The 22,403-nt window shown below is 36.0% G+C and overlaps 6 protein-coding genes across 6 annotated transcripts; 5 read left to right on the top strand and 1 right to left on the bottom strand.

Moving 5' to 3' along the window:
• Positions 1–1,317: 1,317 nt before the first annotated feature.
• On the top strand, positions 1,318–2,591 carry GCK72_023391 (uncharacterized protein; the record flags this gene model as incomplete). The annotated part of the gene is made up of 5 exons (XM_003106646.2): positions 1,318–1,420; positions 1,548–1,709; positions 1,756–1,921; positions 1,968–2,084; positions 2,135–2,591. 5 exons carry the CDS (start codon positions 1,318–1,320, stop codon positions 2,589–2,591), a joined length of 1,005 nt encoding a protein of 334 aa, XP_003106694.2.
• Positions 2,592–7,331: 4,740 nt separating this feature from the next.
• Positions 7,332–9,146, top strand: GCK72_023390 (uncharacterized protein; the record flags this gene model as incomplete). Its single annotated transcript, XM_003106660.2, has 4 exons — positions 7,332–7,454; positions 7,501–8,187; positions 8,238–8,909; positions 8,958–9,146. The coding sequence occupies 4 exons, from the start codon at positions 7,332–7,334 to the stop codon at positions 9,144–9,146; spliced, it is 1,671 nt and encodes a 556-aa protein (XP_003106708.2).
• A 1,524-nt stretch (positions 9,147–10,670) lies between these two features.
• Positions 10,671–11,728, top strand: GCK72_023389 (uncharacterized protein; the record flags this gene model as incomplete). The annotated part of the gene is made up of 5 exons (XM_053735374.1): positions 10,671–10,749; positions 10,801–11,037; positions 11,085–11,165; positions 11,487–11,546; positions 11,670–11,728. 5 exons carry the CDS (start codon positions 10,671–10,673, stop codon positions 11,726–11,728), a joined length of 516 nt encoding a protein of 171 aa, XP_053578940.1.
• An 840-nt stretch (positions 11,729–12,568) lies between these two features.
• On the top strand, positions 12,569–13,678 carry GCK72_023388 (uncharacterized protein; the record flags this gene model as incomplete). Its single annotated transcript, XM_053735373.1, has 7 exons — positions 12,569–12,713; positions 12,759–12,854; positions 13,086–13,142; positions 13,190–13,291; positions 13,336–13,419; positions 13,469–13,507; positions 13,575–13,678. 7 exons carry the CDS (start codon positions 12,569–12,571, stop codon positions 13,676–13,678), a joined length of 627 nt encoding a protein of 208 aa, XP_053578939.1.
• Positions 13,679–14,912: 1,234 nt separating this feature from the next.
• Positions 14,913–18,251, top strand: GCK72_023387 (uncharacterized protein; the record flags this gene model as incomplete). Its single annotated transcript, XM_003106761.2, has 5 exons — positions 14,913–15,072; positions 15,705–16,946; positions 17,025–17,189; positions 17,235–17,402; positions 17,458–18,251. The coding sequence occupies 5 exons, from the start codon at positions 14,913–14,915 to the stop codon at positions 18,249–18,251; spliced, it is 2,529 nt and encodes an 842-aa protein (XP_003106809.2).
• Positions 18,252–18,762: 511 nt separating this feature from the next.
• Positions 18,763–20,452, bottom strand: GCK72_023386 (uncharacterized protein; the record flags this gene model as incomplete). The annotated part of the gene is made up of 8 exons (XM_003106614.2): positions 18,763–19,008; positions 19,059–19,164; positions 19,214–19,316; positions 19,361–19,525; positions 19,575–19,668; positions 19,714–19,855; positions 19,900–20,273; positions 20,387–20,452. The coding sequence occupies 8 exons, from the start codon at positions 20,450–20,452 to the stop codon at positions 18,763–18,765; spliced, it is 1,296 nt and encodes a 431-aa protein (XP_003106662.2).
• Positions 20,453–22,403: the final 1,951 nt, after the last annotated feature.

Here is a 22,403-nt window from a genome sequence, read left to right as displayed (position 1 = left end):
GAACGTTTTATAAGAGAAAAAAATAGAGACATTTTTAGAGAGATAAATTACAAAGAGAGGCGTGTTCTGAACCCAAATGGGATAAAAATAAATGAAAAAAATAAATAAAATCCACTGCGCGTAGAATTCGATGCAGTACGCAATGTCACACACGGTGTTTGCACTGAAAACGGCGTGCCGACCAACAACGTCATTTCTAATGGAGGTTGAGACACTGCAGTATCTAACAAAAGAGGCAACAGCGTTGGGTAGTGGGAAAAAGGAAGCAGATGAAAAAGGAGAATGTGGCAGTCGAGACCTTCGAGAATGTTTTCATATTAGAAGGAAGAGTGAAGAGAATGAGTGACGACGGTATTGGAACATTGATCCATTAATACAATACATGTAGCAACGGATAAACACTGTTGAGTCAACTCGAAAAACATCACGGGGATACTGAAAGAAAATTAAAATAAACTGCTATATAAATAGAGAAGACAGGAAAATGTTTGAATGTGGTGCTCCAAACAGAAAGATTTCTTCATCATACTGGTCGTTTGTTTTTAAATTGAAGTATTTCTCTTTAAAAGTTATCACTCTCTTAATACAAGTATTGTTTTGGATTACTGAATTTAATTCGTCGTTTTGAATTGCTTCAATTGAACAAGTACACTTGAAAAAATTTAACGCTCCACCAGATGCTGCACCTATAAAGTTCCGTTAGTTTAGTCGGTGTTTCTTTGATGAATATCTACCGTTTACATTTCCCAGGTTGTATCTCCGCTCACTGCTTTATTTCCTTTTCTCGATGTTATTAGAGAGCGTATTACTCTCGTTATTTGCTTCCATAAATGTATTCAAGAGATTATTACTGCTTAGCCGCCTTATTACATAGGTTCTTTCTCTTTCCCTGAACAACAGGTGCTTTTTTATGAATGTCCGCTGTTGCGTTGTTCCGTTCAACAGCTGTTAGAAGACGTTGCGAGAGTCGACGTTCTCTTGCATCCAACCCAGATGCAGTGGTGTTTGTGTGTGCAGACAACGAAGGCCTCAGCACACCATCTACATTCTCCTAACCGTCGTCGTCTCTGTTTCACCCACCAATTCTGGTCCATTCTTTCTCGTGCCTTCCGTTTTCTGTGCCCCTGGTTTCGTAGGTGCCCTTTTGGCTCCATTTTTTGAGTTATCTCTGTCGCCGTCTCGGCGTCTATTGATGTGTTCATTCTATCAAGTTGACACTCTCATTTCGAAAAGCCTCTCCATTCCAACTCTTACCTAACTTATGCTGTTGAAACGTTGCATTGTATTGTGACACAATCTTGTTATTTTCAGGCATAAATGACATCAGTGAGCAATAAGGAGGACGATGGTTTTGATCCAAAATACTCTCTTGTCTATATGAACTCAACGGCTGCTCTCATGGAAACATTATTCAAAAACAGTGAGTTAGTTTTCCGTAATTAGATAGTCTTAGGAACATTTCCACTGACTATGAAAGTTTGAAATTTTGGTTCACGAAGCACTAGTCGAAATATCAAAATGAGATTCTTATGGAACTAAAATTTCAGTGAAAGACGAGGACTTTGTGTATCCATCAAAAAAGACCGTTGGCGCTGATGAAGGAAGAATTATCAGATGCGAAGAGCTGATGAGCAGAAAACAAAAAGCGTCTGCTGAGCAATCGACATTCATTCTCGGCGATCCATATCTCGAGTCAATGTTGGCAAAGAGTAAGGAATTCAGGCACATTGCATTAAATATACATACGATTTTCAGTGAGCGACGAGGACTTCACATATGAGACCAAGAAACCAGTGGATCCTAATTATGGACGTGTTGTTCGTGCTTTGGAGTTGATGGAACTCGCGGGTTGCTCTACTGATGATGTGCATGTGAAGATTAATATCGAAACTGCTGAAACTATTGAACCCCCACAGAAAGAGTAAGTACTATTTCCTAACTCTTCAGATATTTAAACGTTATTTTAGGAACGTAGCTAGTGGGGACAGTCAACAAGACCGGGGATCTAACTCAAGTCAACCGGATGAACGTGATAGTGGAAGTGATAATGGAGACCGCAACAAGAAATTCGCGTCTCAAAAAAAGTAAGCTTTGTTCTGAAGTAGACTCATAAATGACACCGACGGGGTTTCAGACAAAACAACAAAGGACGTGTCAAGTACAACATTCAATCATGGAAAAACGATCATCGTTCATCTGGAAATGACAAAAATTATGTCCCAAGAAGACAGTCCACCGACAGCTATCGCCCATTGAATCAAAAAGTTGCCAACGGCAATGAGAACGGAACTCATTCTTATGAAAACCGCACTTTCTCACCACAAAACGAGATGTTCAGGGATTACGGTAACAACGGAGGATCCCGCTATCCAAAGAATCCAGGATATAGCAACAACGGTCGTGGAAGAGGAAACCGACGTGGTGGGTACGGTGAGTACAACTCCAACAATGGCCAGCAGAGAACCACGGATGTCGACCGTGATCAGGGTTGGAATACCAGCCAGAGATCAAACTGGAATGGCAACCAAGGAGCTAACACTGCTCAAAAGTTTTGGACCGGAGTTTACAATGAAGAGCAGATGTGGAAGTGAAAATACTAATTTCTGATTGGTACTCCAATCCGTGTTTCACAATTACTTATGTGTTTCCTAACTTTCCCATTTTCATTTCTTTGTCAGATTTAACGGCTTATCTTTTTCTCACCCTGTTCCTGCTTCATCTTATGCTTATTGTCATTAAGAACTTTTTAGATCTCTTGACTCTAACGATACTGCGCATTGCATTATTTTCTATCTTACTCAAATGTCAATAAAAATTTTTCGTTTTCTGAATTCCTAATTGTTACTGTTTTTCTTTCTACGGTTGTCAATTTGCAGAGTTGCAGATAATGAATAGTCGCACCTTTTGACAGTTAAATATAGCAAAATTTGAGTAATTAGAAATGAAAAAATATAATCAGAGAAACGTTTTCTAAGGAAGTTTTGGGTATCTGAAAAAATTCGTTCGCAGAGGAGCCTGAACACTACAAAAACTTGAGTTTATTCGCGGTCTGGATATTTTTGATTAGAGAAAGCTTTGTTTTTAGAAATCATGTTAGAAGTCATCTCATGTTAGAAGTCATTTCAAATTAACGTACCGTTTTCAAAGCTTTGACTATCCGTCAAACACCGTTATTTTTGATTGTCTCAAAGTCCGTTATCACAATTTGTGAGCAATACTCTAGTCACTAAACTAAATTTCGAGCAATAACTGGTTGAGTCATAAATTTGCTGAGAGTTTCGAAACTGCAATTCACGGAAATTGCAATAGTTCTGGAAATGTCATTTTATCAACATTTTTAAGCAAAAGTTGAGTTGAGGAGAGATTGATAAACAGTTACTCAGGCGACCTTTACGTCAAAAAAACTGTTTCTGTGCAAACAACATTCGATCATTTGAATAAACACACGTCATATCCATAAAACCGGCGCCATTTTTGAATGCGTGGTTTCCGGTTGAAATTATTGTAGTTTCATTCTTATCATGCGATTACTGTAGGTTTTGCCGAATTACCGTAATATTTTCTTCTTACACATTCTAAATTGGTTTAGTTTTTTGAATTTTGCTAGAATGTAAAACAGAAAAAATGTTTTTGTGTTTTTAGTTAATTTTTTAAAGTTTAAACATACTGTATGGCTTTTTGATATTTTTAAAATCACAAGCACATTTGCTGAGTTTTTATTTTTCCCTAGTTTGATGGTTCCGAAAATCATATTGCCGGTCACACATTGCAAAGTTATTGGACCTTAACACCGCTCCATATGCAACTATTTCTTTGCTTACAGTAGAATCTGTGGATATTTCAGTTTTATTTTGACATGGTATTGCAATATGAAAAAAACCCCTATTTCAAAATCTTATTTTCGAAACTTTACAGTGATATCTAAATAGTCTGCTGTTGCAATGGCACCATGAAATTATGAAATATTATGACTGACCTATTTTTTTGTCATTTTTGTAAAAATTACCAGTCAATTTCATCAGAACATGTATACTTTTGTCAGCGTTGTGCTCTGAGCAACTTGTGTCCAGCACGTCCCGTCATCTAAAGTTGTCGCATTTCTCTTTTCGAATATTTAAAAGTGACTTTTTTGAGTAAGTTGTTGAATTATGGTGAGTATAACTATATGAAACCAGGAGGATGACATGTTTTTCTATATGATGTTGTTGTTCGGGACATTCGTAAACCCAAGGTATTGTTCCAGAACTTGCTAATTCGGAATAGAATATTTTCTCTAACAAGGGAAATCTTTGGAGACGCGTTTTCAAACGATCTTTAAATTTGATCACAGGATTTTTCGTCTACGAGAAGTCCATTTCTGCAGTCAAAACCTGCCTGCTAAATGTCTCTGCGAGCCGAGTTATGAGCGCTCAAATTTTTTAAATTATTCAGCATTTTCACATGGAATTCCAAACCAGCAAATAGTATACGCAAGATATTCTCATTTTTGCAACGTACGAGCACAGTTAAACTCCTGGGGAACACAAATGGAACCTTGCGGTGGCGTATATGCGACCGATTTGGAATTCCATGTGAAAAAGCTTGACCATATGAAAAGTTGGAAACCTCATAAATCATCTCGCAGAGACATTTAGAAGATTTTGACTGCAGAAATGAACTCCCCGTAGTCGAAAATTCCTGTAACCAAGTTTGGTCTCCAAAGACTTTCCTTGTTAGAGACCACATCCAAGAATGAACATAACTTAGGTGTTGGTTCTTCTTATGACATTATTCAAATCATTGATTGTCATGCTGACGCTCAGTTCTTGGTGGTACGCTATGCTCAAATAGGCACTAATAATTTAACCCAGTTTTTTTTGTTTTTCACAGCAAGTGTGGAATAAATAGATGTTGGAATATACAACGTTGACGATTTGCTGAGATCGAATAAAAAGTTGCGACTTCTTAGAGATGATGTATTGAAAGAATATTTTTAAGATCTGCAACTCGAAATGGTAAAGGACAACTGGTATTCTATGATATGTTGAAAACGGTGAGAAACATGATGCGCAACGGTGGCGGCCCCGAACAGTTCTTACTTAACACTGGAAGAAAGTATCTGGTCTGGTTGACAGAATTCATGTTGTTACGAAAAAAAAAAACAACATGCTCTTCATTTATAACAAGTGCCATTAGTTTTCTAACATTTTCCTACAATTGAGATTATAAATTCATAGTGAGTGTTACTGTGAATGAGAAAAATATCAGTCTATTTCAATCAAAACCACGTCAAGCGGATTTTCTGAATCTTTCTCAATATCTTGAATGGAATTCACTGGAAAAGTTAGTTACACTTGCCACTTCGTGGTTTTCAGTCACAAAACCGAAGAGGTTGTACTTTTAAAATCTTCGTTGCTACGAACACCCCAGCTTAAATAAGCCAAAAACACTACAGTGTGTCACATACCAAAAAAACAAATTAAAGTGTGCAAATCAAAAAAGTTTGGCAAGCTGATAAGTTTGTAGTCAGTGTTTGTTTGGTACAATTTTGTTTTGGTACTTAAGATTTTTTTTTCATTTAACATTATCATACAGTAGGAAATTTCAATCACAGAAAGTGACTTTTTTCTGTAATGAGTAATTAAGTTTGTCTTGTTATCAACCTCTGAACTAACATGAGTAGTCACCACTTCCTATCTTTGTTCTTTTGATCTTGCTTCAATTCAAATTCTCTTGTTTTATATTGTTTGTTTCCTTTAGTGCCAACACATTTTCCCATATAAATATTCAAAAAGTGATGGTGTCCTTCTATCACCTCTCTCTTTTGTGTTAGCACAGTTTTTATTTTATCTTCTCATTTGAAGTTACATTTTCGATTTCTTTTTGTAGACTTTATCAGATAGTTTGTTCTTCGACCTCGTTTAGAAATTCTTGCAAATCATACGTTGATAAGAAAATGGGGAGACTTTTCCTGTATCTTATTTCTCCGAGTATGATCAAATAAGCAAATTGTGACGTGTGAACACAAATGGCGCATATTACTTTATTTTCAGTTTATCACGAAATTTTTGTGATGTCAATGGTGACTTAGATTATGTGATGAGCTGGCAACAGTTGGCAGGTTAATGAATGACCTGTAAAAGCAATGTAGATTTATAATTGAATGAAAGATCAGCTGATCTAACAAGAGCAATTATTCAAAAACAAACTAACAGTACATATTGTAAATTCAGAATTTTTATTAGCTAAAAACTCTGATTTAATGTGAAGAACTCTCAGAAGTCACCAACCACTCTATATTACTGAGCAGTCCTTTCGTTATATGTTTGACATTTACATGTCTCTACAACTCATTTTATCGTTCAGCCAACTGTTATCAGTAGTTTAGGTTGGTAAAATGTAGTCTGGGCAACCCACTCCTTATCTTTGAAAATAGTTTGTAAGAGACATTCGTAATTTTTTTTCTATATTATTACTTTTATAGTTGAGTTGAGCGGTTAAGTTGAAAGAAATGTGAGCATACGTACCGAAAGGGAAAACGGTGAGTAAGTGAACTTCAGCTGAGTCAAAGCGGGCAAGAACTTTTACGATTATAAATGACACATTGTCATAAGACAACAGTTCTTGATCTACATGCCTATTATTATTCAACCCTCCGCATGACTGTAAAAGGCTTTTTGTTCTGTATAAAGATTTGATTTTCCTACCAAGCAAAAATACTAATATTAGTGTCAACTGCTAATGTTTTTTGTAAATCATCTTTTAAAAATCTTCTTAACGTCTCTTGCACACAAAAACGGTTGCTGCGTCCTTATTGACTTTTCACTGATGAATTCTGGGAAAATTTTTAAAATTTTCGTTCAAAAACTGTGAACGCTCCTATTTCCTTTTTAAAAAAACAGTGTCTGCAATTTTCAATATGTTTTCTCATTTGATGAATCAAGTCTACTGGTGTATCAATTAACTATTTCTTTCTTTTAATTTCTCTCAATTTTTCTCTCAGACACTCCCAAATTGTATCACTTCTGTTTTCGTTCATTTATCAACTGTTACCAATGTCAAAAGTAGGTAGATATTTACAATGAGTCATATGGGCTGAATACTTGATAAAAATGACAATTCCTTAAATTTCGAAACAGTTGTCATTGTCATCATATCTTCCTTAATTTGTCATTTGTTTTGAAAGTAGGCGTATTACTCAAGTGACGAATTAACCTTTATAATAACGTGTTATCACAACTTTCGTATTACCTAGCGGCATTCGCTTCTATTTTCTTATATTTTCCTTCCTCTTCCTTCGTTTTTTTTATCATTTCTTCCGTCTTGATTTTGTTTAAACTGTGTATTCAGCAATGACTTCTCAAGTAGACCTATTGGACATGATGGAGTCAAGAAGAGAGCGTTCAGGATCGGCAAATTCAATTATAAGCATTCCCTCAGAAAGCGGAAAAGATTGCAGATTATATGAAGCCATGGTATGATTTATCTTTTTGTTTTTTATTATTGATTTTTATTTTTTAGAATCTTCGAAGTCTGATCAAAGCAAAGGATGAGTTAGATATTTCTGCTTTTGACCGTACGAGGTTATTCCATCCAAGAAAACAAAGATCTTGTCATAAAAGAGCAGAACCAGTTTCCGAAGAACACCGTAAGAAAGAAAGCAGTAAGAATTCAAGAGAATACACAAAGAGAAATCGAGATGAAATCATCACGTGTCGAGCTTTATTCAACAAAATTCATGCTCTGAAGTGTCGTTTCGAACAAATTTTGTTTGAACTGAAAAGCGATACAGTGGAAAAATATGTGAAATCCGCCATTAGAGATTTGATGACAATTCTAGAAAAGTATTCAAACTTTGGACCGGATATGAAGCAGAGATTTGGAATTCCGGACGCTGAAAGTTTTTTGGTTCATTATCGAGTGAAAGCAGATGAAGCAATGTTGTACCAACATAGGCCAAACACACCAAATCATCATAGAGAAAAACTGGAAGAGCTTGAGGAGCAATTCGAAAAACTCACAAACGACAAAGATAGTTTGAATTCATCAAAGGATAAAACCAACTTTGCATCTTCTAAAAGTAGATTAAATCAACGAATTGTGAGAGAACGATTAAAGACCAATTGTTGGGATTGTTGGAATGAAATCAACACAATGGCAGTGCAAGCTGAAGATCTACAAGAATACGGTAACCATTTGAAACAAGAAGTAAGTAAAGAAATAATTCTTTTTCAGAAAAAAAATCTTGTTTTTTTAAGATTTGGAACAATATTCTGGTCGTCTACCACAGTTTTCTTAGTATACCAAAACAACAACCATCTATTCAAGATGCGCAGCAAATTGATCGAATTCTAGAATACTTCCTTCCATTCTCACGAAGAGGTGGAATATTTTCAATCAAGTGGTGTCCATTGAAAATCGAGGTGAACAACAGTGAAATGATAGAACTCCAATCACACGAACCTCTTTCGCCACCAAGTCTCGCCTCGACCCAGCAAGCGGACACAACAGACAGAATGTCGCCGATTCAACGACCAGAAAGTATGGATATGAGTCAAGCATTACCTCCACATTTAATGGAGAAACTTTTAATTCAAGATAGACTGATATCAACTACCCAATTCACTCCACCTGCCTTGGCGTCTCCATCATTTACCCTAGCTCTTCCTACCGTACCTGCCGCATCGATATCGGCATTGAAACGGAAATCAAGTCAACCACGTTTTATTAGATCAAGTGTAGAGAGGAAAGATGAGCATGGTAGCCCGGCAGTAAAAAGTTCACCTACAAATGATGATGTCATTACACCATCTGACGTAACAACAATGAAGAAGATGAGGAGTGAAATTGAAATTATTGAACCAACTGAAACAAAGGAAAAGCTAAAACAAAAAGAACTGTCGCGTCCACAAGCAACTTGCCCAGCAATGGTTAGTCCTAGATTCCTAGCAACGATTTATACTTTATACGTATTACAGGCGTCCACTTCACAAATCAACCCTATCTCAATGCTTCCACCTCCAATTCCATTGTTCAATCCTAATCTCACTGAAGATGTTACTCCATTTGAAATATCCCCTGCGCTTATACGATTTATGGAACAACAACAAGTGATGGCTGCTTTCTTGAATCATGCATTCCAAAACGTCAAAAATAATACGGCCTAAAAAGTTGTTTTTGGTTAACCCTTTTTTTCTCTCTCTATCTTTCTTTTTCTTTTTTCGTAAAATCCGATCTTGTTAGCTAGACACAAGGGAATTGCACGTTTTAATCGATTTAAATTATTGGCTAGGTAAACTTTATCGTTTCTAACAACTTCAAAAAATTGCAGTTGAAAACTATTGATTTTCTTTTCTATTCATTTTGATAACCGTTTCATATATTGCCTTATTCTACAAGACAATCAAAAATGTTGTTTTCAACTCTTGTGCACTATTTTCTGGGTTATTGCTCACTTGTTCAACAAATTGTTTAGATAATAAATGTATTTCTAGAATGCTCTAATTTCACGAGAGAATAATGTGACCGCTCAAAAATAGATTGTTTGCGTCACGTGATCAATGTTTCCACCACGTCTACTATTATACTTGAAGCATTACAAATTTTAATGATGTTTCGTTTCTCACCTTATCAGAGCCAAATATGAGTTAAAGACTTTGAACTGTTTACTCTTTGAAATTCCACGTAGTCTAGGCAAATGTAACATTGAGTTAAGATGTGTGTGATAAGAAGGGGTTTGCGAATTTAAATGTATTTAGTGATAAAACCGGCATGAGAGAGACACACATTCAGCTCAATACTTCAATCACGGAAACAACTCGGCTTATAAGTGATTGTGGAATGAATGGAACTGGCAAGAATACGTCAATGAACATTGACGACAACTTAAAATTTATGATTGAAACTAATGACTAATTTCGTTCTAGATTTGGAATGAACAGTTCTGATCGAAATTGGTTGTAGAAAAAAAAGACAAACAAAAAAAAGAACAAATTTCCTAATGTGGGGATATTGAAAAAAAAACAAATGAAAACTACATTCCAAAAATAATAGAAATAGACTTCAGCTTAATCAGAACTTAAAGTGGCAACTTCACAGTAGAAATTAATAATTACTGAACGTTTGTAACAAAATATATCAGTACATTTAATATTTTTGTTAACAATACAAGCATCACCGAATCTTTAGTCTTAAAGATCTATGTTACTTATTTATTATTTATTCTCGACCGTCTTCATGTGGCGGAAGTGTGAATTTCAAGAACATTCAATCATTATAATCATTTGATTTTCCACTTTTAAACGTAATGTATCTCATTTATCTTGTTTTCCATAGTTGAATCTTTTTGTTTATTTCTAGTGAAATCAATTCTCAATCTCTTTCTCCTTTTTTGCTATCCATCAGATGGACGACAAACGGTATTTCTCCTGGAGGGCACCAGAGAAATTGGACGCAAGAGGCAGCTAGTGGTACTACGTGAGAGGAACACAGAGAAAGAGAAAACGCACTTTTTCTATGCATTTCCGCCTTGACCTTCGCAGCTTTCTTTCTCTACCACTCTCTCACTATTTCGATGTTCGTTTAAAAAAATCCCTATAGCATATTCTCATTTTTCATTATTTAACGTTCTAAACTCGGTAAAATTGTCTACTGGTTTTGAGATTTTTCGCTTTATTTTCAGGAATTGCATCATGTCTGCTGCTACAAAACGATATAATGGCGACAAATTGCCTGACAATATATTGAAGTACATAAAGGGAGGAAGCTTTGGTGAAATTTTGATTTTTTTCCTCTTTTTTTCACATCAGAAATTAATTTCAGAAGGTACAAACCGAGATTATATGATTAAATTTATTGAAGACCTTCATCAAACAGGAAAAGGAGGAACAATGTTGGGCCAAGCTAAACAATTGTTGCTTGATATCAGTAAATGTTGGGATCGTTTTGAAGTTATCCGAACAAAGCAAATGGTATATATGAGCAGGATGATAAAATGCGAAGAAATCATTGAAATTCTACAAAGTAATAATACATCGGCAAAACAAGACTATTTGACAAGTCCGTTTCATATGACAAAAATTTTTCACAACTCAAGAAAATTTCAGAACTTTGCGTGCAATTCCACGATGATTTCCGCCACACATGCGATTTTCGTGAAAAGTGCGATAAGAAAATCCAGCAAACAAGTAAGGTTTATCGAAGAACGTTTGAGATGCCAGTTACTAATAATTTCTGAAGTTCTATATAGTTAGAAGTTTGAATCGTGATTTTTCAAGATTATTTGAACGGATATTGAAAAATATATATAACTTGGAAAAAACAAATTTGCAAAAGTTTTTACTTTATTATATTTTAAAATAGACATTTACAGTGGCTCGACGAGATAATTTAACCAAACATCTGGGTGCAGATTCGTCTTCATATTTTCATTTTGAATTAGGCTTTCACTATTTTTTCAAAGGTAGAGTGTGATCCGTTATCATATTATGCTTAATACATTTTTTTAGCAATCGAAGACCAACAAAAACAACTTTTCTGGAACACTGGCAAGATAGTCGATGACGATCGTAAGATATTTTTCAGATGTTTTGAAACCATAATGCTATTTTGAAAACCGAAAGATACATCATAAAAACCTATAAAAACGTTTTGAAAGAACCAATTTTTCAGTTTCAACATATATTTTTCAGCTGAAGTCTGTCAACCTTCTATTGAGATGTTCAAAGAAAATCGACCACGTGAGCATTGAATACTACACAGTCTCCCAGACTCCGAGAAAGAACTGCAAGGAAATTTTTGATCTACCCTCATGAAACGAAAAATTTGAGAAATTAGCAGGTCTAGAACATTATTTCTATAATTTTTAGCGTTAAGCTCAAGGTCAGAAGTAAGAAAATTTCAGTTTTATAATTATTCTGAGAGCATTATCCACCCATTCAATCCAAAAAATCCTCGTTTCAGAAATTATTTCAAGTCGAAAAGGCAATTTTTCACTTTGATTTCGGAAAAATCTACGGGATTTGTTCATTTTTCAAAATTATCCAACGAATGATTGCTCAAAACGTGCTCCGGAGATTTGTTCACATTTCTGTAGGACGGTTCTTCAATTTGCTCATTAGTTTTCGAGAAAATAACAAAAAATTGAAAAAAATCCAGAATTTGATCGATTTCTCGAAAAGTAATGAGCAAATTGAAAAACCGTCCTACAGAAATGTGTACAAATCTCCGGAGCACGATTTGAGATATCATTCGTTAGATAATGTTGAGAAATGAACAAATCCCGTAGATTTTTTCGAAATCAAAATGAAAAATTGCCATTTCGACTTGAAAAAGTATCTGAAACCAGAATTTTTTGGATTGAATGGTTGGATAACTCACTCAAAATAATTCTAAAACTTGAATTTTATCATTAATGACTTGGAGCTTTACTCTAAAAATTAAAAAAATAAATTTGTAGACCTGCTAATTTCTCAAACTTTTCGTTTCATGAGGGAAGATCAAAAATTTCCTTGCAGTTCGTTTTCGGAGGCTGGGAGACTGTGTACTATTCAAATAAAATGTTATCGCTCAATACCTTTCAGCAAATGAAATGATTCAACTCGAGAACTTTGCCAACTTGGAATCTACGATTTTGGACGAAATGACTGAAATCCGTCTTATCCAGTCAAGAAAAGAAAAGCTAGATTCAAAATTTCACGCGTTGATTGGTTGTTTGAGCAAAACTGAAAGGGAAGGTAAGGATTGAATATAAGATACACTTAATGAACTCATGATTTCAGATCGACGTGCTGCAAGATATGTTCAATTATATCTATCGGCTCTTTTATTGGAGGAAAGCAATAGTGTTTATGAAGACTTGGTACTCTATAAAACAGGTGATACACAATTTTAAAAACTAAAGAGAAACTGGTTGTGGAATGTAACAGATGAAGTCTTGAGTATAAAATTAAAAGTATTGACCGGGTAGTGACGGTAATTTTTTTTTACTGTTCACATCTTTCCAAATTGAGAAAAAATATGTAAAAGTACCATATGAAATAAAAGTTGTTACCCGAATCCATCGTGTTTAGAACCATTATCTAAAACCAACAAAAATCGTATTTCAGAAACATTCGACAAACAATGGGAAATCAAAGAAATTCAGAAGAAAACTTTGGAAAATCGTGAGACTTCTTTAGATCCAGCTTGATATTGATGGGACTATTTTCAGAACTCCAATTGTTCGATGAGTATTCGACAAAGAAACACATTGCAGACCCAACGGTTTATCACATTGAATTGTCTCAATATAGAGCGTCTGAGGAGAAACTGGGTATGACATGTTTTGATGACTCTTTTTGGAAAATTACATTTCAGATGACATCAAAATAATGGAAAAAAGAGAGAATCTCGACGTACTTTTTGCGGAGCTTTGTAGAGACTGGGTTTTGCCACCAGATGGTGAGAAGAACATATTTGTAGTCCAATGAATCAAAACTCTTAATTTCAGCTTCACAGACGTTAGCAGAAGATGTATGTCAATACACTGGTAATACCTCTCTGCTAAGACGTAATATTGATTGACTCATTTTCAGAAATTATATTTTTAATTTCAGGTGAGATGAAAAACCGCAAAGATCAATCAATGTCGGAGTACTCAAACCTTCTCATATCGAATATGAAAATTCTGGCAGACAAGACGAAAAAACAAAAGAAATAACTAGTTACGGACAAAATTTGATTCCTAAAGTTGTTGCTTTATATTCATTTTGAGTCACATTCGTGTGTCTTTTCTATACTTCACATTTGATCCTTATTTAGTTTTTTACTCTTGATGTTTAATTTAGCCATTTCTCGTTTTTCCGAGTGATCATTGTTTAGTTTGACACTGTTGATTGTTTATATGTTACCCAGATTTCAACCTTTTTTCCGTTTTTTGAGTTACCAAGTTTCTTTCTCTTTTTAATAATTTTCTTTCCTGCAAAATTTCTGCAAAATTCAAGACAAACAGGTTTTACAAGCAAGTCGAATGATACGATTGTTTGAATTATTCCTATTCCTCTGGCACAACATCTCACTCACTTTCATTGTTTCCCCCAATGTCACATCTTATCGTACTTTCCATCTCTTTCCGACGTAAATGAATCAATTTCGTTGCTCTGCTCCACAGAATTGCATTTACTCTCCACAGGCACCCAGACACACAGACACACACAGATTGAGGTGCCTCTCTGGCCTGACCTCGTCTTCTCGGTAGGACGTCTATTTTTCTCTGCGTCTAACAGAAAAAGATACTATTCATACACACATCTACCCGCGTTGTCCATGTCGTGGTCTTTTCGAATTGTTTGAGTGAGATATCGCCGTCTCTCGATTTTTGACTTTTGATTCAGAAGAGGCATAGAACCTTTGTTCTTATCGGGAATAACGCTATTTTTTATGTTAATGAATACATAGTCATTTTTTGTATATATGAATTCAAATTATTGTCCCGCGAAACCGAAAGTCTAATGAAGCGCGTTTGCACACGCCTTTTGAGTCCCCGCTCAGTCATCACGCGGAATTTATAAGGTGGACGAAGTCCGGCGGAGGATAGGAGTTCAATTTTTCGAATTTATGAGGTGACTTCTATTTTTTTCGCTTTTTTCGGTTGAACCTTGCACAAAAATATCGAATTTATTAATCATAAGCAAATTTTCAACACACAAATAAATGTTTGGATATTTTTTTTTAAATTTCGCGCTAATTTAATGCAAATTTTTTTGGAGAGCAGTTGATTCATATACACTTTCAATGACTCTGTGAACGACCCTGTGACTATGACCCTGTGACTTTTGCCATTAAAAAATGAAAATAAAAGGAACAATTCAAACACTGAATCCGTTATTTACTCACTTTGTTAGTTTCTTAAATTCGTTGGTTATCCATGATCAGTTTCATATTTCCAGGTAATTATGGCTGACAAGAACGTCAACCAGCCCCTGGTCAAGTATCGTGGATACCGAACATTATCAAGAGCGTCCACCCAAAATGCCGGATCGAAATCTTCTAGAAATCTCGATTCTACACACAACCTTTCACCACCAAGTGTGCTCGGCGTAAGAAAATATCCCAGTAAGGTTTTCAGATATTTCCCCAGACTGTCAAAAGCAAAATTGAAAAAGAAGCGTATTAGGTTCAGCCATTTATCCCAGGGTTGGGAAATTCCGGGCCGGGCTGACAAAAAATTCTTCCTGCCCGGCCGGCCCGGTCGGCCCGGATTCAAAAAATGTGCACCATTTTTTCACAAATTTCTGCAAAATTTTCATTTAAAATGAGTCAAAGTTTTCAAAATTTCTTGTACGCTAAGGCTTTTACCGATATTCTAAAACACAGTCGAAAAATCCACTTTTTTGCAAAAAATTCAAGATTTTTTCAAAAAATTTCAAATTTCTACAGGAGCCGGGCCGGGCCGAGGAAAATTTCTCAGTCGGCCCGGCCCGGTTTTTTTTTTCCCCAACCCTGATTTCACCAATCAGAAAGCTCTGTACCCAATCGATCCCTCCCATAAAATACTGTAGAAGACTTATACGGTTTTAGTATTGAAGTTTCGTTCATTTAAAAACGAATTATGCTATGTGAATTAGAAATTAAATGTGCTAGTTCTTAAAACTAACCAAAAATTGAACATCTTTTTGTGATGAGCACACAGAAAACATCTACAACAGAAAATCTAATTCGCTCATTATGAAGTTTTTCTTTTCCAGGAATTCCCGCCAAAATGAAATATGACACTCAAGTCATTTTCCTTCCATCAAAAGACGAACAAAATGTTGTCAATGAGACTCCATCTAACCGCAACAAAATCAATCAACTTGCGTCATCGAGTTCTCACCGAGACCAAACTGGAAACGGAGCGAATGGAAACGGTGGCGATAGTCGTGTGGATCAAGAAAACATGCGTTCTTCTTCTTCTTCAAATAGAAATGATCTCCGCACTAATATGTCAAAAATGGATAATCGAGAGCAAAGAACTTCCTTTGACAGCAGACCGATTTCAAGAAACCACCAAGAAGGTGGGCAACCTGAGTATGACAATGATTCACGAAACGAGTCACAAAATTACGAATACCACACTGACTACGACGTAAAGTCGTGGGTTAATCAAACTCAGCAAAGAGCAAGAATCTCAGATGATGGCGACGCTTTTTACGACAATGAATACGAAACAATGGAAAACAAGGAGGCATCACCAAAAACAGATTTCCAAGAATGCGCAAATCGTCTCTTCACCGACAACGGATCTTCTCCAGCTATTGGAGCAACTTCAAGAAATGACGGGAATTTGGACAATGTACAATCAAGTGAGCCGAATGTGAACGATTCTCGTGAAAGCAAAATTGAGGAGGTTCGTACGATCCTGCAAACGCAACAGCCATTTGTTGAAAAGAAACAATTAAAATTCGGACAAGGGTTTGGTATCGATCATTATCCGGATACATCGCTTCCAAAGAAAATAAACAGTTTTGGATCAGAGGCAGGATACGCCCGCCGTACTGAAAGCAAACATCCTAAAAGTTCGAACTCGACATATCATAGTGAGAAGAACGTGAATAATACATATTTTCGAAGCGAATCGTTGATGGACCAGAATCGTGTGACAGCCCCAGATTCAAGAAGAACGCCAGAAACATCTTACACAAATCACAACGAGAATGCCATCGTTGACCAACCGGATGGCTACAATTCTCCTGGATACGGACCATCCCTATTGAATGAATCAAAATTTCAAACAAGCCCATCAAACCGATCTTCGACTCCAAAGCCTTTGCTCGACCAAGTGTACAACGGGAATGATGTACAAGGCTCATCTTCACAACCGAATTGGCAATATAACCAAAACGCAACTAGACACTCCTCATTTTTACAGGACACGGGATTTCCAAGTGCTGAAACAATTTCTAGTTCTGATTCACTTAATTACATGGAAAAGAACCATGAGAGCACAGGTAATTTTTTGATTTGGAACAGTTGAAACTTTTGTTGAGAGAGATTATGATAGTTTGACTGTATTGTTTGTTTTTCAGATTGTAAGAAGTCTCAACAACATGATCCATTTTCATTCAGTCGTGAGGATCTCATGGCAATCAAATCAAATTCCACGTACCCTCCTCGTGCTATCCGAACAATAACTTCAAAAATTGGAAAACTCGCAAAAGCCTATGAGCCGAAATATACTTTCAACAGATTTGGTTAGTACATTCACGATATGCAATATTTGTATCTTACTTTTACAGCGAAAGAGTTTGTTCCGTCTGAATTGAAAACCAATGTTGAATCGTTTGGAAAAAGCTATAAAACTTCCACTTCAACGTCTCATTATTTCAAGTCATGCGCCAACGCTGAAACTAGCACTCGTGTTTCTATCGAAATCCAAACCGATCCCAAAAAAGTGATTGCAACTGGTTGGTTTCTGTTCAAACTGAAAAACTGAACTTTCAATAAAAATTGGACTTACAGAATCGCAAACAGACACGGATGATCGATTCGAGATGTACGAGAATAAACTGATCGGAGCTAGAAGAGAAATCGAAATTGCCAAAGGAGAACTCGAAATTGCTCAAGTGATTTCCAATAACAAACAAGCAAAAATAAATTTATTGGAAGCTCAAATGGAGCAATTGAAGACTCTTCTCAAGCAAAAGGAAAGTCTGATCCAAGCGAAGAATGAGGAAACCTCGTTACTTATCCAAACTCTCGCTGTCAAGGAAACGCTACTAGCAGAAAAAAGAGAGATTATCGAGGCCAACGAAGCCACATTTCAGAAGATAAAGGAACTGCCGGCTGTGAAAGAAGCGACCAGTCTTGATGATGTCCTGAAATTTCTAGAAGAAGAAAATGAGAAGATCGTGTCCAGCAAACTGCTAATTTCTAGAAACATGCAACGGAGTGGCATGTGGGCACCTGAAATAGTTTCCGAGGTTGTTGACCAAGACGAATTTGTTATTGGATATGTTGAAGGGGACACCGCACATTCAAGTGTCACAGAGGATTTGGAAACATTGAAGTTGGATGAACTCTCGAATGACACGGACACTAAGTGTAAGGCATTGGACAGTAACCCGATCGTCACAGTAATCCGAAATTTGGACAGTGACCCGATTGTTGGAAACTCTCACAAATTAACAACTGAGCACGAAAAAGCGGATTATGGAAGAGATGCACTCGAAAAGTTGAATGAGTCGCCAACAAACGCTGCCGAATCTGATGTTACTGCTGCCAAAAAAGAAACTACCACGTATTTTGTGGAATAACTTTGATTGTCTTCATTGTGTTGTTTTTGAATTGATTGGAATGATTTTTATTGTGTTGTTTCATATCACCATCGTCCTATTTTAACCAACCTTTGCTCATCTCTCATTTTTCGGTAATTCCTTTTTTCCCAAAGATCATATTTCATAGCCATAAAATTTCTGATGAACCATGTCTCAAACTAAACCGAAACATATTGATAATTTTTAAATCTTTATTACCTCTTTCATATCAATTTGTTGAATAAATATTGCAAAAGGAAAAATTAAAACTTTTGAGAAAGAAGTTGAAGGTTTTTATTCATAAGAAAAACTTTACAGAATGAAAGTGGAATGCGAAATCATAATACGGTGAGCGATAAAAAAGATCAGTGAGGGAAGGGGTCAGAATTGGGGTAATAGTAGGATATTAGTTAGTACTTTGTGAAAAAAAGGGTAAAGATTATGAACGGATTTTTATAGATTATAGAATTTTTGGGATTATCAATTCACCAGGCAAAGCAGAAATAAGGTATTACATATTACGCTTTGAGGTTTTTGATTTCTTCTTGTTTTTCTTGACAACTTTAGCAAATTTCTTTGCTATCGCTAGCGGCGAATCTTCTGCTTTGTCTTCTTTAGTTTTGCCTTGCAGTTCTACTGGACCACTTGCTGAAGGGACAGATGGATCGTGTTCCGTTTCAATGTCTCCAATGTCTTGACCCTTTCCTTCGTAGTTGTCAAATCCATTCATTTCAGGAGTGATTTTCTGTTCCTGCCACTGAAAAAGTGAAATAAAAACTTGAAGAATGACAACGCTTTTCGTCTCACATGTAAGCAACTTTCATCGAATTGTGGTTTTCCCGTGCGACACTTGAGGTGTTCCTTATTAACTGTCTCGGAGATGAAGTCCCAGTTGAAATTTAATTTTGGAATACTGAAGTTCTTCTATGTTATTAGGTATCATACTAAATCGAATAACTTACTGCACTCCTTTCTCATTTGGTGGGTCACTCAAATCCAACCACCCTGCCTCTCCTACCATTCTCAACACATCATGACAGTTGATACCTGTGGCTATTGATATCTCTGTAAATCAAGTAATGATGAGTGGAAACCATATAATAACTCACCTGCAAGACTTATTCCATGAGTGTGAACCTTTTCAAAAACCGATTTTTCATGAAGGTAGTTACAGATTGCCCACATCCAATACTGCTCATGAGCAAATTTGCCATCTGCTGACAAAGGGGTTTCTGGACTATTCAGTTTACCTTCGCGACGAGCCATGGCATAACCTGAGAACCATATTTGTTTTTACAGATACTCTGGAAAATGTTGTCTTACTGAGTGCAATCAGAATTCTTCCAAGTCCTTGGGATCTATAACTGGGCAACACCATCAGACAAAGCATAGTGAAAGAGTGTGGCCAGTACATTTCCTGAAGGTTGTGGATTGACAGAAAGCGTCCTGTTCTCAAACTCACTTTGCTGAAATATCCTGCAAATTTGTATCCATGTTCATCACAAACTGTCAAAACATAGAACATGAAATGCTCTGTTTGGTGGATAATAGTCTTGCTGTTCAAAAACAAACGAGAGACGAGGCAAACGTTATGACAGTAGTTTCTGAAATGAAAGACAAAGTAAAAGCTCCAAGCGCGTACACTTACTTTTCCAAGTGTCCATTGACCTGGAAGATGGAAATGTGCTCTTTTCTGTATATCTCGACACCAGGCGGTCCTTTCAGACATCCCTTCGTCCGATGTCTAGAAAGTGAATGCTGGCCATCAAAAAACTGCATACAGTAGTCACAAACAAACACAGTCTTCAGTTTAAAGAGATGACTTGGGAATGGGGATCCATATACAGATTGGATTCTAGGCCCACTCGCGAGTTGGATTGCTTCCGGCAAAACTGCCATTTCATCTTCCTTCTTAGCAGTTTGTTCCAGTTTTGTCAATGCTTCAGGGGAGATGTCATTTTTCTTGGAAACAGCTTTCATGACATCTTCGAAAATTTTTTGGCTTCTTGGCGCCGCACCCAGCTAAAATGTTTTAGATAGAGGATAGATCAGATAAAAGTTATGTCGTGAAAGCATAATACACAATGTTCTTCATTCTCGGAACATGATTCAGAAAGAAGAAGATGAAAACTCACCATTCGTTCTAAATCTAAGAAATTCGTCCCTTCTTGCAGCGGAAACTCCGTACCCGAATCACTCATTTCCCTGCAAATAAATAATATTTGAATTTATTATAATATTTTCGAAACGAAACGTAAAAGAAAACAGCAAGCGAGAGTGTGAAGCAAGGGCAAACTGCAGCGACCGGCAAGAAAAATGAAGGGCGCGGGGTCACTATGTGTTGGAATGGGGATAGTGTGAACACACGAGAGATATGACAGAAATAAGCAATTTCTGCATGTTGAATGGCACAAATGAACCTTTGCGAAAGTAGAAAATGAATGGTTTGATTCGAATGTTGGCAAAAAAATGAATGAAAGAAAAACGCTCAAAGAAATGTATAAAACATAATAAAGAAAGAAAATTAATACATGGTCATTGAGAATCGTTCATTTTGGGAAAGAGGGCTCAACTGCGCAAGCAACTTTACTTGCAAAGTAAACTAGATCTATACAAAAAACAGGTTACATAAAAAGAGTTTTTACCCATCAGAGCATATCTTATTCAGAACTTCTAAAAAACGTGAAATGAAAAAGCCTATAAAAAAGAAAACATCTTTTCTCGGGAACAAGTCCATTTGTGTAATTAAAATCGGACTCTTGCTATCTTTATGTTTGTAAGATTTCATTGGGTTCAAACATATATACAACAACATAAAAACATTCAAAATCTAGTAGAAATGATTAAAAAAAGTACAACTTTCTATTTTGAACAAAACTATTTACAAACTACTATTATTTTCCCACAAACGTCAGTTCTCTAACCAATATACCGATTTTTCTCATAATGTGCTCTCGAGAGTCCAAATGGGGTTGTAGATGGGAGAATAAATGTAGTGTAACTACAATATCCAGCGTAATCGTCAATCCCAGAGAAATATGACAAGACTGAAAAAGAATTTGTGTATTTCTGAAAACATTTGTTCCAATTTTTCATTGTAATTGTCCAATCTTATATCGAAACCATTGATCTTCTCGAAGTTGACTGCATGACTTTTTTTTTTAGAAAATGCTCTGTATTTTAGTGTACGTTGAAACTCATAAAAAATATTGTTTTTATGTTAGATTAAAATTTTTGAAATTTCAAATAACCCGGGGGAATACCCCAAGTAATTCAGTATTGAAAAAAGTACATTTTCATAAAAATTAGACTAACACTTTGAAGTCTCAAAAAGTTGTCGGACTGATCTCTTTAGTAGTTTCTGATAATTGAATAATGTGCCCAAAGACGTTGAAGATTGTACCGTAAATCTCACAAGTAAGCTGCTTGATATAAATATTGTTCACGAATGTTTCAAAATATCATGATATCACTTTTGAAAAATGCCACATTTATTGCCAGAAAGATGTCACATTCTGTTTTTGCATTTGAGTTGCTTTACATATGAATACCTTTTTTGAAATATCCCAAGTCTTATTTTTTTATTTTGACTTATTCAAGTATTCGTACGTTCAAACAATTTTCAATAAGCTTGGTGTCATTTCTACTCTAAACGTAGTCTGATTCTACGTCCCTTGAGTCTAGTCTCTTGCTGATTATCATAATCCTTCTCACTCGAAAATACAACTCGAACCAGTCACAACGCTTTAATTGGTCATAAATCCGTGTGATCACTCTATGGATAAACAAGCCCCTATCAACTGACTACTCTCTGTTTTCAAAATTCATAATAACTCATAATTTAGATATCACAGCAAGAGAGGATGCCCTTTTCTCGGGTGGCGCAAATCTGCAGTCCTAAAATCTCCCAGCGACCACACATTTTTTGAAAAATAACTAGTATACTCCACTGATCCGCTTTCTGAGCACCTTATGTTTCCCATTGACTTTTTTGTTTGGTTGGATGCTTTTTGTTTTTCACGTACTCGCTTACTTCATAGTGCGTGTGAATTTATTTTTCTCTTTTCAGATTCGAACCGACAATGTCCGAACAGTTTTTGGAGCCTCCGCCCATCAATCGCACAAGGTCGAATTCCGACCCTTCACATTTGA

This window comes from Caenorhabditis remanei, chromosome X, assembly GCF_010183535.1.
Source record: "Caenorhabditis remanei strain PX506 chromosome X, whole genome shotgun sequence".
NCBI lineage: Eukaryota > Metazoa > Nematoda > Chromadorea > Rhabditida > Rhabditidae > Caenorhabditis > Caenorhabditis remanei.
Note: the sequence above shows the minus strand (reverse complement) of the source record. Positions and strands in the feature narration are given on the sequence as shown.